At 36.4% G+C, this 16,720-nt stretch overlaps 1 protein-coding gene across 1 annotated transcript; it reads left to right on the top strand.

The window, feature by feature from the left end:
• Nucleotides 1-14,963: 14,963 nt before the first annotated feature.
• Nucleotides 14,964-15,311, top strand: LOC120883288 (ATP synthase membrane subunit DAPIT, mitochondrial-like). The gene has a single exon (XM_040267331.1). The coding sequence runs from the start codon at nt 15,022-15,024 to the stop codon at nt 15,196-15,198; it is 177 nt and encodes a 58-aa protein (XP_040123265.1). The 5' UTR covers nt 14,964-15,021; the 3' UTR covers nt 15,199-15,311.
• Nucleotides 15,312-16,720: the final 1,409 nt, after the last annotated feature.

Raw genomic sequence — 16,720 nt, 5'->3', positions numbered from 1 at the left:
GTTATGAAGAAAAACCCTAAAATCTCTCAGAATAAGAATAAATAGGAAGATAGAGAACTTTGTTAGTTGATTGTGGATATTTTTTACTTACAATTGGCATCCTATTTAGGGTGAAATTTTGAACACTGTTCCCTTGATATGAGCAACAATATAATACCCATTTTCCCTACTTTATTCACATAGTACTAGGAGGTCTTAACAATTGAAATAATGCAATAAAAAGCATCTTAAAGCTTTGAAAAGAATAAAGTAAAATTTTCACTAGTCACAGATTATGTTTTTCGGTATCTAGAAACATTCATCATTAAAAACAACTTCTTAGATTTAATAAGTATATATAGTAAAGTCACTGGATTGAGTGTAGCACTGATGAGTCACTATTTTCTATATACAAGCCACAAAGAGGGAAGAGAAAATAGCACCCAGAAGAAGTAACAGTCTCCTGAAAGTGAAAGGGCTCAGGGGTAAAGGATCCACTTGCCAATGCAGAAGACTCAGGAGACATGGTTTTGATCCCTAGATCAGGAATATCCTCTGAAGGAAGAAATGGCAACCCACTCCAGTGTTCTTGCCAGGAAAACCCCATGGACATAGGAGCCTGGCAGGCTAAAGTCCTTGGGGTCACAAAGAGTTAGACACGACTGAGCAACTGAGCACACACGCAAACAAAAAAGATGTAAACCCTGAGAACTTTAACTTTCCTTTGTGAGTCTCTTAACATTAGAGATAGTCTATATATCCTATATCCTATATATTATATATTCTATATCTATAACTATATAGACATTCTCTTAACTATATAGATCTGACAGCGTTTTCAGAAGCCTTTTAAAAATATCACTTATACAGGCACATGCACACATGCACACAGGAATATACACACAAAATTCTAAAATTTTGATTAGCATGGTATCACATCGACAGTTAACTTAATTGAAATCTCAACTGTATTTTGTCTTCCAAACCATGAATGTTGCATATCTATCCCTTTGCTAGATATTTTATTATTTTTCATATGCACAAGACAATTTTTTTCAGTAAATGATGTAAGATCAGTTTGATATTTGTATGGATAGAAATGAACGTTGTCCCCTATTTAATTCTATACACCCCCCCCCAAAAAAAAAAAAAAACTTGACCTCTTTTGATTTTAGGTTTTCAACTGGGACTCTGTAACAAAATGACAGATTAGCAGCAACAGCAGCTAGAAAAATCCAAACAGATTATTAATGTGTACAGCACATCACACCGGAAAAAGACCTTAATAAAAAAGTAACTCAAAGTTGTGATAGAGAATTCCAGCTTATATAGCTTCCTTAGAAAAAAGAACAATAAATTCAAAGAGAATTGACAGGACAAGGGAAAGCAGTTCCAGGCTTCTGGGCAGCAAATGGAGGGAAACTCAAGTGTATAGAAGGAAACTAATGGAATAAGTTTTGCTTGCAGATTTCTCTGTTGCTGTCTCTGGGCTGACAGGAGTCTACACTAGAAGAAAGGTTTCTCCCCTTCCCTTAGGTAGAAGAGGGAAGGCTTTTAATTGCCTTCAGCTCAATGATTATATAATCAATATATAAAAAATGATTTATATATCAATATGTCAATTTTATGTCATATTTTGGGATGACATTTTATGGATTCCTTCAGGGAACTAGACAGATTTGACATCAGCTCAGTTCAGTTTAGTCGCTCAGTTGTGTCCGACTCTTTGCGACCCCATGAACTGCAGCACGCCAGGCCTCCTGTCCATCACCAACTCTTGGAGTTTACTCAAACTCACGTCCATCGAGTCGGTGATGCCATCCAGCCATCTCATCCTCTGTCGTCCCCTTCTGCTGCCCCCAATCCCTCCCAGCATCAGAATCTTTTCCAATGAATCAACTCTTCGCATGAGGTGGCCAAAGTACTAGAGTTTCAGCTTTACCATCATTCCTTCCAAAGAATTCCCAGGGCTGATCTCCTTTAGAATGGACTGGTTGGATCTCCTTGCAGTCCAAGGGACTCTCAAGAGTCTTCTCCAACACCACAGCTCAAAAGAATCAATAATTTGGTGCTCAGCTTTCTTCACAGTCCGACTCTCACATCCACATATGACCACTGGAAAAACTGTGGCCTTGACTAGATGGACCTTTGTTGGCAAAGTCATATCTCTGCTTTCTAATATGCTATATCTGTTGGTCATAGCTTTCCTTCCAAGGAGTACACGTCTTTTAATTTCATGGCTGCAATCACCATCTGCAGTGATTTTGGAGCCCCCAAAAAATAAAGTCTGACACTGTTTCCACTGTTTCCCCATCTATTTCCCATGAAGTGATGGGACCAGATGCCATGATCTTCGTTTTCTGAATGTTAGCTTTAAGCCAATTTTTTCACTCTCCTCTTTCACTTTCATCAAGAGGCTTTATAGTTCCTCTTCACTTTCTGCCATAAGGGTGGTGTCATCTGCATATCTGAGGTTATTGATATGTGTCCCAGAAATCTTGATTCCAGCTTGTGCTTCTTCCAGTCCAGCGTTTCTCATGATGTACTCTGCATAGAAGTTAAATAAGCAGGGTGACAATATACAGCCTTGACGTACTCCTTTTCCTATTTGGAAACAGTCTGTTGTTCCATGTCCAGTTCTAGCTGTTGCTTCCTCACCTGCATATAGGTTTTTTAAGAGGCTGGTCAGGTGGTCTGGTATTCCCATCTCTTTCAGAATTTTCCACAGTTTATTGTGATCCACACAGTCAAAGTCTTTGGCATAGTCCAGAAAGCAGAAATAGATGTTTTTCTGGAACTCTCTTGCTTTTTCGATGATCCAGTGGATGTTGGAAATTTGATCTCTGGTTCCTCTGCCTTTTCTAAAACCAGCTTGAACATCAGGAAGTTCACGGTTCACGTATTGCTGAAACCTGGCTTGGAGAATTTTGAGCATTACTTTACTAGTGTGTGAGATGAGTGCAATTGTCTGGTAGTTTGAGCATTCTTTGGCATTGCCTTTCTTTGGGATTGGAAAGAAAACTGACGTTTTCAACCAGCAATGCTGAAGAAGCTGAAGTTGAATGGTTCTATGAAGACCTAAAAGACCTTTTAGCACTAACACCCAAAAAAGATGTCCTTTTCATTATCGGGGACTGGAATGCAAAAGTAGGAAGTCAAGAAACACCTGGGGTAACAGGCAAATTTGGCCTTGGAATACAGAATGAAGCATGGCAAAAGCTAATAGAGTTTTGCCAAGAGAACGCCCTGGTCATAGCAAACACCCTCTTCCAACAACACACGAGAAGACTCTACACATGGATATCACCAGATGGTCAACACCAAAATCAGATTGATTATATTCTTTGCAGCCAAAGATGGAGAAGCTCTATACAGTCAGCAAAAACAAGACCGGGAGCTGACTATGGCTCAGATCATGAACTCCTTATTACCAAATTCAGACTGAAATTGAAGAAAGTAGGGAAAACCACTAGACCATTCAAGTATGACTTAAATCAAATCCCTTATGATTATACAGTGGAAGTAAGAAATAGATTTAAGGGCCTAGATCTGATAGATAGAGTGCCTGGTGGACTATGGATGGAGGTTCGTGACATTCTACAGGAGACAGGGATCAAGACCATCTCCATGGAAAAGAAATGCAAAGAAAGCAAAATGGCTGTCTGGGGAGGCCTTACAAATAGCTGTGAAAAGAAGAGATTTGACATAAAAGAAGCCAATTTATCTGGCTCAGATGGTAAAGAATCTGTTTCCAGTACAGGAGACTTGGGTTCAATCCCTGGTTTGGAAAGATTCCCTGGAGAAGAAAATGGCAATCCACTCCAGTATTCTTCCCTGGAGAATTTCATGGAGAGAGGAACGTGGCACAGGCTGCAGTCCATAGGGTAGCAAAGAATCAGGTATACATTCAAGGGCTGTTTATTTTCCAAAATGTTAATGAAGGGAATAACATGGTACTGATGAAAATATGATTGATCTTCACATTGTATTTTTTCATTGTTAAAGGAAATATAATCTAATCAACATGTATGAAATAGATTGTAGAAATAGATTGATTTCCATGATATATAGCCGTGGCATGGTTTCTGACTTTGCCAAGTCTTGACTGTTATGGTCAGTTCATAAAAAAAATAGCTTCAATGTTTGTTTTTCAAAATTTACAAGCATTTTATGTAGTAAGATTGGGTGTGCTACATAAAAATCTAATAATAATTTTGCATGAACTGATCATGGAACCCTTTTTACAAATTATACATTAGCCTATATGAAAAAATTTTGATATCCTAAGTATAGAAACTGCATCTGTGTATTAGTCAAAGTTCTCTAAAGAAACAGTCAATAGGTTACATGTACCAATGTCCCATACTTTTTGAGTTTACTTTATACCACTTTGCTTTTATAAAAGGCTTACATTAGAATTCGTTTTTGCTAACTGAAAGAAATGAGAAGAGGTTTTTTTCTATTATCCAGAAAAAGTGAAGAGTGAAATGCTGTTTAGCATCTGTTTTGCAGTGAGAGATTATAGAGGCAGTACACCCCAAGCAGTGAAAGTGACATGGCCAAGCTCTTAGCATCAAGATGCCATAGCTTTAAACTCTGAAAGCATCTGGCTTGCCCTCTACTTGTTTTATTCATTCATTAACAAGATGTGTCCTAAGGTAATTGCTTCTTTGCTTTATGTCATTTCACTTATGGAAAGTTTCATAAGAATGCTCTACTGTGAGATAGCAGAAGCCTGTAAAATAGTTATCATAAGGTATTATCTCATATGAATATGGAGGCAGAGAAGTCCCGTAGTCCACCATCTGCAAACTGGAAACCCAGGAAAGCTATTGATATACTTTGACTAAGAGGCAGTTGATGGTATGGATTCCAGTCTGAATCCAAAGGCCAAAGAAATAAGAAAGCCAGAGGCAGGAGATATTTGATGTCCAGCTCAGCAGTTAGGCAGAGATATTTCAGTCTTCCTCCACCTTTTTATTCTATTCAGGCCTCACAGTGGATTGGGTGATACCCACATTGTAGAGAGCCATCAGCTTTATTCAGCCCACAGATTCAAATGCTGATCTCTTTCAGAAGTACTCTCATAGACAAACCTGGAAATAATGTTTATCCAGCTCTCTGGGCATTCTGTGACACAGTCAAGGTGACACGTAAAGTTGCCCATGATGATGTGCATGATGAACAGCTCTGTATGTGAAATAACTGAGGTTATCAATGATTAAGTTGCTCGAGATACTTAACACTAAATTACTCGAGATTAATAAACACTCTCAAGCTTTTATATACCATGTCTGTCCCAATTAAGGATAGGGCTTCCCAGGTGGCACTAATGGCAATGAATCCACCTGCAGGAGACCTTATTAAGGATAACTATTCCTTATTAGTTGCCTTTTTCAAGAATTGGGTGAGTAAATCTGTGCTCTTCAAAATTTCATAATGTAAAATAAAATTTGGCTACATTGTTGTCTCAAACAAAATTCAACTAAATCATTTGGAATAACTTTTTTTCTTTAGAAGCAGAGCAAGCGCAGACCTCTAAAGGTAGACCGTAGGGCACACAGCTCAAGTGACTTCAAAGAAACACCTATGTTATCAAATGTCAAAGTCTGCCAACCTTAGAGCCCATGCTCCACAATGAGAAAAGCCACCAGAATGAGAAGCGCACACACTGTAACCAAAGAGTAGCCCACACTTGCCACAACTAGAGAAAGCCTGTACACAGCAATGATGACTCAGCACAGCCAAAATTATATAAATTAAAGAAATATCATCAGATGCTTTTAAATATGCATAAATATGAAAAAGAAAAAAATGGCAGTGACAAGAATGATGAACTTACTTCTGTGCAAACCTAAGCATTGATGCTTTTGAACTGTGGTGTTGGAGAAGACTCTTGAGAGTCCCTTGGACTGCAAGGAGATCCAGCCAGTCCATTCTAAAGATCAGTCCTTGGTGTTCTTTGGAAGGAATGATGCTGAAGCTGAAACTCCAGTACTTTGGCCACCTCATGTGAAGAGTTGACTCATTGGAAAAGATTCTGATGCTGGGAGGGATTGGGGGCAGGAAGAAAAGGGGATGACAGAGGATGAGATGGCTGGATGGCATCACCGAATCCATGGACGTGAGTTTGAGTGAACTCCAGGAGTTGGTGATGGACAGGGAGGCCTGGTGCGCTGTGATTCATGTGGTCACGAAGAGTCGGACACGACTGAGCGACTGAACTGAACTGAACTGAAACCTAAGCTACAGTTACTTTCAGACAGGAAATTATTATACATGTTTTACATATGAAGAAATCAGAGGGTACAAGCAAAACTGAAATGTCAATAAATTATTGAGTTAGCATAAATAATTGTTCTTGCTGTAAAACATGTAGCTAATGCTCTAGAGTATTTGCCCTTGGAAGTGAGGGAAAAAAGATTAATAAACCAAAACATATTTTAGTTCAGCTAATTTTAAATATGTATTCAGTTTTGTATTTATAGTTTTAGAGTACTTTGCAAACTAGTTAACGTTATAGAAATCACACATGGATAGAATTTTATAGCTGTTTGAGATTGTTATGACATAACTTTCTGCAAAGGAAGATATGTGATTGACATGATTGTTGTTCTAGATTCATATTTTATGATTTTTAATTAACTGAATTAAAAAGGTAGAATTTCCTTTCCCAAATTATATTTCAGAACTTTTGACACTTGTGAAGATTTATATTAAATGAAATAATTTGAATCTACCACTTGTTTAAGGAGAATGTTGTACAAAAAATCCTTGATAAAAATAAAATGAAATATTGTTTGTCCAAATAATGAAGCAATATTTAAATATGTTTAATGGGAAAATTATGCTTTTATGTTTTATAAAATATTTATATTCAGAAAGATTACCAACAGAGATAGGAATGACCTTCCTACTATAATTGTGAGACCCTAATATACCTTATACTAAAAGAACAAATGCTTAAAGAATATTAATGCCTACAGGTATAATAAGTAACTTACAGAAGTAATTCCCCAGCGAGAAGGAAGAGGAGAGGGATGTGTTAACATGAGGAGGGGAAAAGTGTACATATGTTCATAACCTTCAGTTATCTATTTAGAAAAAACTGAGATAAGAGCACAAACTAAATTATCCATAATGTGTATTTATTCTCCTGTAAGTTTCTCTTATTATCCTTTATTTGAAATACTGTGATACAAATCCAACATATGTTCTTCATTTCATATTCTCATACGTCATTTCTACTCCTTCCTATAGCTATATATTTTTACTTTGTGAATAACTTATGAGCTTCTGAAATAACAGGATCATGTTCTTTGATCCCCTACCTGCTTTGTGTATTGTTCAATTATATGTTGGATAGGTAGATACAGAGAGATAGATGACATAATAATTTTCATGTCTGTGTTTTATATACCATCATATATATAAGAAGATAGATATATATGCTTGAGACTTTTTATCTCTGAGGAATGGCAAAGAAAAAAAAAAGTATCTTATTGTTGATAAGTCTTTTACTGTTACTGCTGCAGTCTGCCCCCATAATCTGACATACACAGAAGTTTTCATGTACCACAGCAATGAGGACAATTGTAATTTCTAATTAAATTAGTCTAAATTCACAAACAAAAAGCAGAAGTTAATTTCTGTAGGAGTCTTTAAATTATTAATGATTAAACATGCACTGAGAATGCTCAAACTACCACACAACTGTACTAATCTCACACGCTAGTAAAGTAATGCTCAAAATTCTCCAAGCCAGGTTTCAGCAATACGTGAACCGTGAACTTCCTGATGTTCAAGCTGGTTTTAGAAAAGGCAGAGGAACCAGAGATCAAATTGCCAACATCCGCTGAATCATCGAAAAAGCAAGAGAGTTCCAGGAAAACATCTATTTCTGCTTTCTTGACTATGCCAAAGACTTTGACTGTGTGGATCACAATAAACTGTGGAAAATTCTGAAAGAGATTCAGAAAGGTCTGGAATACCAGACCACCTGACCAGCCTCTTGAGAAACCTATATGCAGGTCAGGAAGCAACAGTTAGAACTGGGCATGGAATAACAGACTGGTTCCAAATAGGAAAAGGAATATGGCAAGGCTGTATATTGTCACCCTGCTTATTTAACTTATATGCAGAGTACATCATGAGAAACGCTGGGCTGGAAGAAGCACAAGCTGGAATCAAGACTGCCGGGAGAAATATCAATAACCTCAGATATGCAGATGACACCACCCCTATGGCAGAAAGTGAAGAAGAACTAAAGAGCCTCTTGATGAAAGTGAAAGAGGAGAGTGAAAAAGTTGGCTTAAAGCTCAACATTCAGAAAACGAAGATCATGGCATCTAGTCCCATCACTTCATGGGAAATCGATGGGGAAGCAGTGGAAACAGTGTCAGACTTTATTTTTTTGGGCTCCAAAATCACTGCAGATGGTGATTGCAGCCATGAAAGTAAAAGATGCTTACTCCTTGGAAGGAAAGCTATGATTAACCTAGATAGCATATTAAAAAGCATAGACACTACTTTGCCAACAAAGGTCTGTGTAGTCAAGGCTATGGTTTTTCCAGTAGTCATGTATGGATGTGAGAGTTGGACTGTGAAGAAAGCTGAGCACCGAAGAATTGATGCTTTTGAACTGTGGTGTTGGAGAAGCCTCTTGAGAGTCCCTTGGACTGCAAGGAGATTCAACCAGTCCATTCTAAAGGAGATCAGCCCTGGGTGTTCTTTGGAAGGAATGATGCTAAAGCTGAAACTCCAGTACTTTGGCCACCTCATTCGAAGAGTTGACTCATTGGAAAAGACTCTGATGCTGGGAGAGATTGGGGGCAGGAGGAAAACGGGACGGCAGGGGATGAGATGGCTGGATGGCATCACTGACTGGATGGATGTGAGTCTGAGTGAACTCCAGGAGTTGATGATGGACAGGGAGGCCTGGTGTGCTGCAATTCATGGGGTCGCAAAGAGTCAGACACGACTGAGGACTGAACTGAACTGAACTGAAACATGCACTTCCTAAATGCTTGTGCACAATGTATATTTGCTTGTGAGTCAGATTAAGGTTATTATGGTTTTGTAGTGGTAATAAATACAAAACAGGAAATAAATCTTGGAATGTTTCCCAAAAGAATTAAGATAAATAGAAGAGTAAGATAAGTTATTCTGAAATAACTATTTGAACCACAAGGAATTACAAATAAATTTATTCATTAGCTTGCAAGTAGACTCTATATTTCATTAAGCATAGAGAAGTCTGAGATAGTAGAAGGAGATGATTTTGGTTAGAATACATATGTGTGTGTGTGTGTATATATATCTGGATGCAATAATGTAGTAACTGCTTGTGTCTGTGTAATTACCTACCTACATATTATATTATCATACAGTATTATACATGTAAATATATAATTATATATTATATATAATGCATATTAATAACATAGTTGCTGCTTTGTTTATTGTTTAGTCGGTCACTCATATCTGACTCTTTGCCCATGTAATTAGGTCTCTATACTAGAGTCTTTACTAAATGATGAAGTGTACTTGTTATGATTGCCCTCCTTTAGCATATGAATTTATTCTGCCACATTTGAAAGGTATAATTAATATAGTATGTTCATATATAGTGGTAGCATAAAAATATCTTCATATGCAAATCTAAAATGCAAGAAAATGGAGCTATGCTGTTTTGTTTATAATCCATTTGTCCTCCTTTAAATTTTCTCAACGAGAAAGCAATTTCATTCAGTATGGTTCATCATCATCAATGCAATTTATGTTTAAAGTCCTTTAAGTAACATAGTCTTTCTAGGTGAAAATGATCAGTTTCTTAGTTTCATCCCTACCACTGTGCTCAGCTCCTCTCTGTGGAGTTGATGATCTCTTAATGATAGGGTAAATAAGGACTCATACTCTCTCTGACTTGGGGAAGGTTTCCTGGGATCTACACAGCACCATGTGCTGCTGGACAATCTTTCTTTTGAATTCTGTGTTTTTCTGCTGTTGACAAGGCAAAAGGTGCTCAGAATTTTTAGTGGTTATTAACCATGATCTGGTTCACTTAGCTGAGTTGGAACCCAGTTATCTTTCCTGGCTGATTTAACCAGTTTAACAGATCTTAGTTTGAGGCTGTTGTCCTGAGAGTGACTCTATTATCCCAGTCCCAGGTGGTTCACTGTGTTCCCTTTGCTGGGTGCTACCTCTGTGTCTCCATGATTTTACACTCTGAAATACCACTCAGTGGGACTTTAAACTGTTTGGGAGAGCTGCACTTAAGACAGAGAATGGTCAGGAAAGCTAAACCTCAAGGCTTTTCTGTCTCAAGTTGTACTGCAGACTTACTTTGATGTGATTGAAAACTTGATTGTGCAGAATGTTATATATTAAGAAAATAAGAAAAAGTTAATTTGATAGACTTGAAGATTATCATTTCACATTAGTTGTCATTGCACACCATCTAAAGACAGAGTGAGAAAAACTAAGGTAGGGGAGAAATAAAATGGGGAAGAAGAATAACTCTTTATGACAGAGAATTTTAAAATATCTATATTTAAAATGATGTTTATTCTTCAGTTGACAGTATAAGCATTTTGATACACTAATACCTTGAGAAAAAATTAATAGCTCATGATATTAATTTATTTTACTTGTAGTAGTAATTGAAAATCGTGACTATATTACTTTTTTTGTCTCTAGATCCATTTTAAGATAGAGTAAAAATGCCATGGTCTATTTATTATATTTTACTAATGTAGGAATTTAAAATTTCAAACAGTATAGTTCTGATGGATGTATTCACCAATTCTGAAGTATTGGTTTAACATAATGTGTTCCTTTCCAATTCTAAACCATTTCCAAGTTACATGATATATACCAAATATACTGTAAATAAATAATGAAATGTATTTTAAAGTAGTAAAATAATTTTCTCAAAATATCAATGTGATTTTTTATTAAATAACCACTGTATTATAGTTTATACTAATAATTGATGATATATATTACATATATATCATAAGGTGTATTTCAAAAGTATATTTTAATTTGACCATTTATTCCCTTAGTTGAATGAAAGAGATAAAATTGATCTCAGGTAGCCTCAGCCTATAGCAGCTTGAAGTGATGTTGGTGTTTTCACCCAGAGATTGAGGCTGAATTGTGGTGGTGAGAGCACCAAATCCTGGCCGCTAGACCAGTGGTCAGTAACAAGGACCCTGGCCCTTCAGCTTTGCAGAAAAGAATTCCCACAGACGGAAAGTAGTGAAACAAGTAAAGTGATTATTAGGAGGAAAAGGAGTACATTATGTGTGGATAGACACACAGGAGAGCTCACAGAAAGAGTCCCTGAGTCACAATCTCATTTCAGTTTAAATCACTTATATAGAGGCATTTCTTCTGAGTTTCCTTTATCCAATCATCATGTGTCTGGTTCACAGTTCATATATGGTATATCTCAGGATCCTCCATATGGGGGCACACATCTCCTAGGCAAAATGGACTATACTGCAAAGGCCTATGGGTAATGAGCATCTCTCTGGCATCATTCCTCTTCGAACTCCAAAGAGCTTTCTGTGTGTATGTGATCAAAGGTTTCCTGTCTTGGAGAATGAAAAATATGTGGTCTTGGCAGGGCCCAGCCTCCTCTCTTAATTGTTCTGCTGTTCTTTTCTTGAAGTGAAAGAATCTCCGTACCAGAGAGCAAAGGGGCATATAGTTTCTACCTCAAGATAGTTGAGGATTAGAAACACTTGTTAATCAAGTTATTTTTACCATCAAATTAGTAACTAAGTAGATAATGTGATAGGAAGGAATACTTGAAAAATTACCATTTAGAAAAGTTTTTCTTTTAATTTTCATAGTTCATGAACTCTAGTGATAAAATTTCAGGTTCCATTTTAAGTGTAGGTATCACAAGAAGAGTGAAGGAAAAAATCTTTATAATTTATTTTACTGCTCTTTTTGTGTCAATATGTCATACATATTTAATATGCATTGTATTAATACATATTAATACATACATTTAAACTATGTTTTCCAACCATGAGCCCACTGAGACTGAGATTGAGGTAAACAGAAGGAAAATAAAGAACTGATATAAATAGTGTTTTTCACATAATACCCTGGATAATCAGGAAAGAAATTAAGAGTTCCAAATCAAGATAATTATTAAAAATTTGGATAATTTTCTAAAGCACAATATAAACATTCAAACTGAGTTTTTTATTAGTTCTCATTGTTGTCTGGTGATTATTGTTTTATAAAATATTTAGAAACTTTCAATATAAAGGAATCATAATCCGTAACTGTTATCCATAAGATTAATCATTCAACAAAAACACAAGAACAAATCATTATCACAAAGCCAAAGAAAAGTGAATATCTGGCATCATCTTTAAGTGTGAATTAGATAATTTGGTACTAACACCCTCCTTGGATTCTGGCTCAGATTTGAAAATGTCAGCAGGAGTTTATCCATTTGGCCTGGGCAGCTTGCTGTGCTTAAATTCCTTCTCTCAGTAGGACTCTTTTAACATTCACTGTACTAATTCAAATTCTTTACATTCTCTAACAATGGAAATAATGACATGCTAGACTAGTCTACTGAATATTACTGCACATGTTCTACACATATTTCTCTAAAGAAACTAAAGAAACAAAAAGTGAATTAAATACCATGGCTTTTTTCCAATGAGGTAATTCTATAATCCTTTAAATAAAAATTTTGAAAAGTTCATAATATCCGCTTGTTTTCAATTAGAAAAATAGTATTCATATGACCCTATTTGATTGATTGGCACTCTTATTAAAGTCAAATATTGTTTGTAATAATCCATGACTAGTTATGCCAACCATATATTATATTAAATGGTTGCAGTTAAATTCATTTTAGTTTTGTATTAGTATTATTAAACAGAAATCCTTGCTAAATAAGGAAATGAAGGCAATAAGCAGAGCAAAACTAGTGCAATTAGCATATGTTTGTATTATAAAGTTTGTCAGATTACAGCATCCTTCCGTTACTTATAAAGGGTTGTTACACAGCTGAGTAAAGCATAGTCATAAATTTCAGGAAACAAGCTTTCATGAAGCTTGTTTGTATCGTGTATACAAGCCATGTTTTGTATCATGTATATTTCCTATGTTTCCTAATCATAGCGTATCATATTATAATTATAACTGTGATAATGGATTGGAAGGTAACTGCTTTAATGCATTTCTTCACACATTTAATTATTCATTTCAGTTATGATAGCAACTGATTCTTAGAAGCTTAACAATACTGTTCACGAATGAAAATAGGATTTAATGAAAACATATAGGCATTCAGTTCAGTTCAGTCATTCAGTTGTGTCTGACTCTTTGAGACCCCATGACCTACAGCACGCCAGGCCTCCCTGTCCATAACCAACTCCCGGATTCCATCCAAACCCATGTCCATCAAGTCAATGATGCCATCCGCCATCTCATCCTCTGTTGTCCCCTTTTCCTCCTGTTCTCAATCTTTCCCAGCATCAGGGTCTTTTCCAATGAGTCAGCTCTTTGCATCAGGTGGCCAAAGTATTGGAGCTTCAGCTTCAACATCACTCTTTCCAATGAACACCCAGGACTGATCTCCTTTAGGATGAACTGGTTGGATCTCCTTGCAGTCCATGGGACTCTCAAGAGTCTTCTCCAATAACACAGTTCAAAAGCATCAATTCTTTGGTGCTCAGTTTTCTTTTCCAACTCTAACATCCATACATGACCACTGGAAAAACCATAGCCTTGACTAGATGGACTTTTGTTGGCAAAGTAATGTCTCTGCTTTTGAATATGCTATCTAGGTTGGTCATAACTTTCCTTCCAAGGAGTAAGCGTCTTTTAATTTCATGGCTTCGGACACCATCTGCAGTGATTTTGGAGCCCAGAAAAACAAAGTCTGACACTGTTTCCACTGTTTCCCGATCTATCTTCCATGAAGTGATGGGACTAGATGGCATGATCTTAGTTTTCTGAATGTTGGGCTTAAGCCAACTTTCTCACTCTCCTCTTTCACTTTCATCAGGAGGCTCTTTAGTTCTTCTTCACTTTCTGCCATAAGAGTGGTGTCATCTGCATATCTGAGGTTATTGATATTTCTCCCAGCAATCTTGTTTCCAGCTTGTGTTTCCTCCAGCCCAGCATTTCTCATGATGTACTCTGCATATAAGTTAAATAAGCAGAGTGACAATATACAGCCTTGATATACTCCTTTTCCTATTTGGAACCAGTCTGTTATTCCATGTCCAATTCTAACTGTTGCTTCCTGACCGGCATACAGGTTTTCAAGAGGCAGGTCAGGTGGTCTGGTATTCCCATCTCTTGAAGAATCTTCCACAGTTTATTGTGATCCACACAGTCAAAGGCTTTGGCATAGTCAATAAAGCAGAAATAGATGTTTTTCTGGAACTCTCTTGCTTTTTCGATGATCCAGTGGATGTTGGAAATTTGATCTCTGGTTCTCTGCCTTTTCTAAAACCAGCTTGAACATCTGGAAGTTCACGGTTCACCTATTGCTGAAACCTGGCTTGGAGAATTTTAAGCATTTCTTTACTAGTGTGTGAGATGAGTGCAATTGTGTGGTAGTTTGGGCATTCTTTGGCGTTGCCTTTCTCTGGGATATAGGCATTGCAGGGATATAGTCATTGAAAACTAGATGGCTTATATATATATTCATTTTAGAGCTCTGTCATATTACCTTTAATTTTTAAGACCCCAAGACCTGGCTAGCCATGATTCATTAACCCAGTTTTATATCTAGTATAATAAATCACCTTAAGTGCAAGAAGGGCCTTGAATAATATGTTTTATTATGAAACTCCATAAATCATGTTCTGAGTGGAGGGACTTTATTCTTGTTAACCAAAAAAGGCAAAGTGGAGCTCAATTTATTTTCAAAACAGCAACCCTTTGTTTCTTTCTTCCAATTATAAACCTATTGCTTTTTGGATACATTTTCGAAAGCAGCATACAGTGAAGGACACAGGCTGTGGAGTTTGAACCCCTTGAAAGATTGAAATCATGGCAGGTCCAGAAGCTGATGCCCAGTTCCATTTCACTGGTATCAAAAAATATTTCAACTCTTACACTCTTACCGGGAGAATGAATTGTGTGCTAGCCACATACAGAAGTATTGCTTTGATAGTCTTATACTTCAAGTTAAGGTCTAAAAAAACTCCAGCTGTGACAGCAACATAAACAGATTCTGAACTGTACACTATTTGTTAAGTTCCCATGCCTGAAGAGGCTAATGTCAACTCATCATGTGATACTCAATTTGTATAATAAATTATGAACCTGGAAAAAAAAAAGTACCTTCATTTTCTTTCTAATCCAAAGTTAAGAATATATTCCTTCAGGAGCTGATTTGGAAAAAACTTTTTAAGTAGACCCCTATTAAACATTATCTTCTGTTATTTCAACAAAACCAAGAAAGTAAATCTGAACAGTTTTATTTCTTAAGTATCATCATATTCTATACAAATTGTGGACCTATATCCAGGCTATTGATAATGTGTTAATATCTAATGATAAACATATGCTGAAAAATGCTTAAACATATAGAAAAATCCTACAGAAAAACAGGATATCACTCTTAACTAAACACTCAGCACCCAGGCAAATTACATGACAAGTAAATGTACGCTTGAAAATATATTCCAAAATTGTGTGTGTAAATCATACATTTAAAAAATATGAACTAATAGTTTAACAACAATTTATGCCTTATATAATGCAATCAAAGTTATTTCTGCCTTGAATGTCTGCTTATATGAGTCACCACAAGGAAGCCAGGGTCCTCAGTCATCTACCACAACCTTTGCCTTCATGTAGCTCTGTACATCAATACTTTCCATCCCATGTTCCATTCCTGAAGCCTTCTCAATATTTTCTCTACAAATGATCATAGTTTATAGTTATATCCTTTTACTTTTTCAGTGTTTCCTCCCTTTTCGTTCTAATTGAAACCAGGATTTCCCTTAAAATGGTGTATCCCATGCCCATGTTTCAAGTAGTCACTAATTTATCCTCACTGGAGCTCTTCTTGAATATCCAGATCATTCCCTTCCCTCTTCTCTAAAAAACACACAACACTGTGAATTTATCATTAGAATTTACTGTTAAGCATCACCCACTCTAATTCCTTAAAGAATTTAGCTTTTGGCTCACCCATTACTATTTCTAAGAATTAGTCCTGTCATAATTATTTGTGAATTTAATAATCACTTAATTCATTTTTGCAATAGAAGGACATCCTACCCCTTTATCTCTTCCATGAATATTGTCTTCCACTTATTCACAATCACTGATTCTCCATTACCACCACCTACTTCTAGATGACCCTTCTGTGTAAGTATATTGATATACACAACACCTATCTCGCTTCTTGTGTCAGCGATTCTCATTTTTGACTGTGCATTGTGACATAGAGACATATTCCAGATCAGTTATATCAGAATTGTATAGTTGCACAATGCTGATTTTTAAAAAAATTTCCTAGATAATTTCAGTGTGCGTTCAAGTTTGAGAAGCACCAATCTAGGCCATTCACAAACTACAATCTTAGATTAATATTTCATATCATCCTATTCTCTTCAAATTTTTAATGCCTCCTTTCTTCATAAATAGAAATAATCATTAGGAAAATTCCACCACTGTCTCCCCATGTTAACCCACTTATCTAATTTGACTCATTAGCATTGCCTTCCTCTCTAGGGAC

Source organism: Oryx dammah, unplaced genomic scaffold, assembly GCF_014754425.2.
Source record: "Oryx dammah isolate SB20612 unplaced genomic scaffold, SCBI_Odam_1.1 HiC_scaffold_24, whole genome shotgun sequence".
Lineage (NCBI taxonomy): Eukaryota > Metazoa > Chordata > Mammalia > Artiodactyla > Bovidae > Oryx > Oryx dammah.
This window is presented reverse-complemented; position numbering and strand designations above follow the sequence as displayed.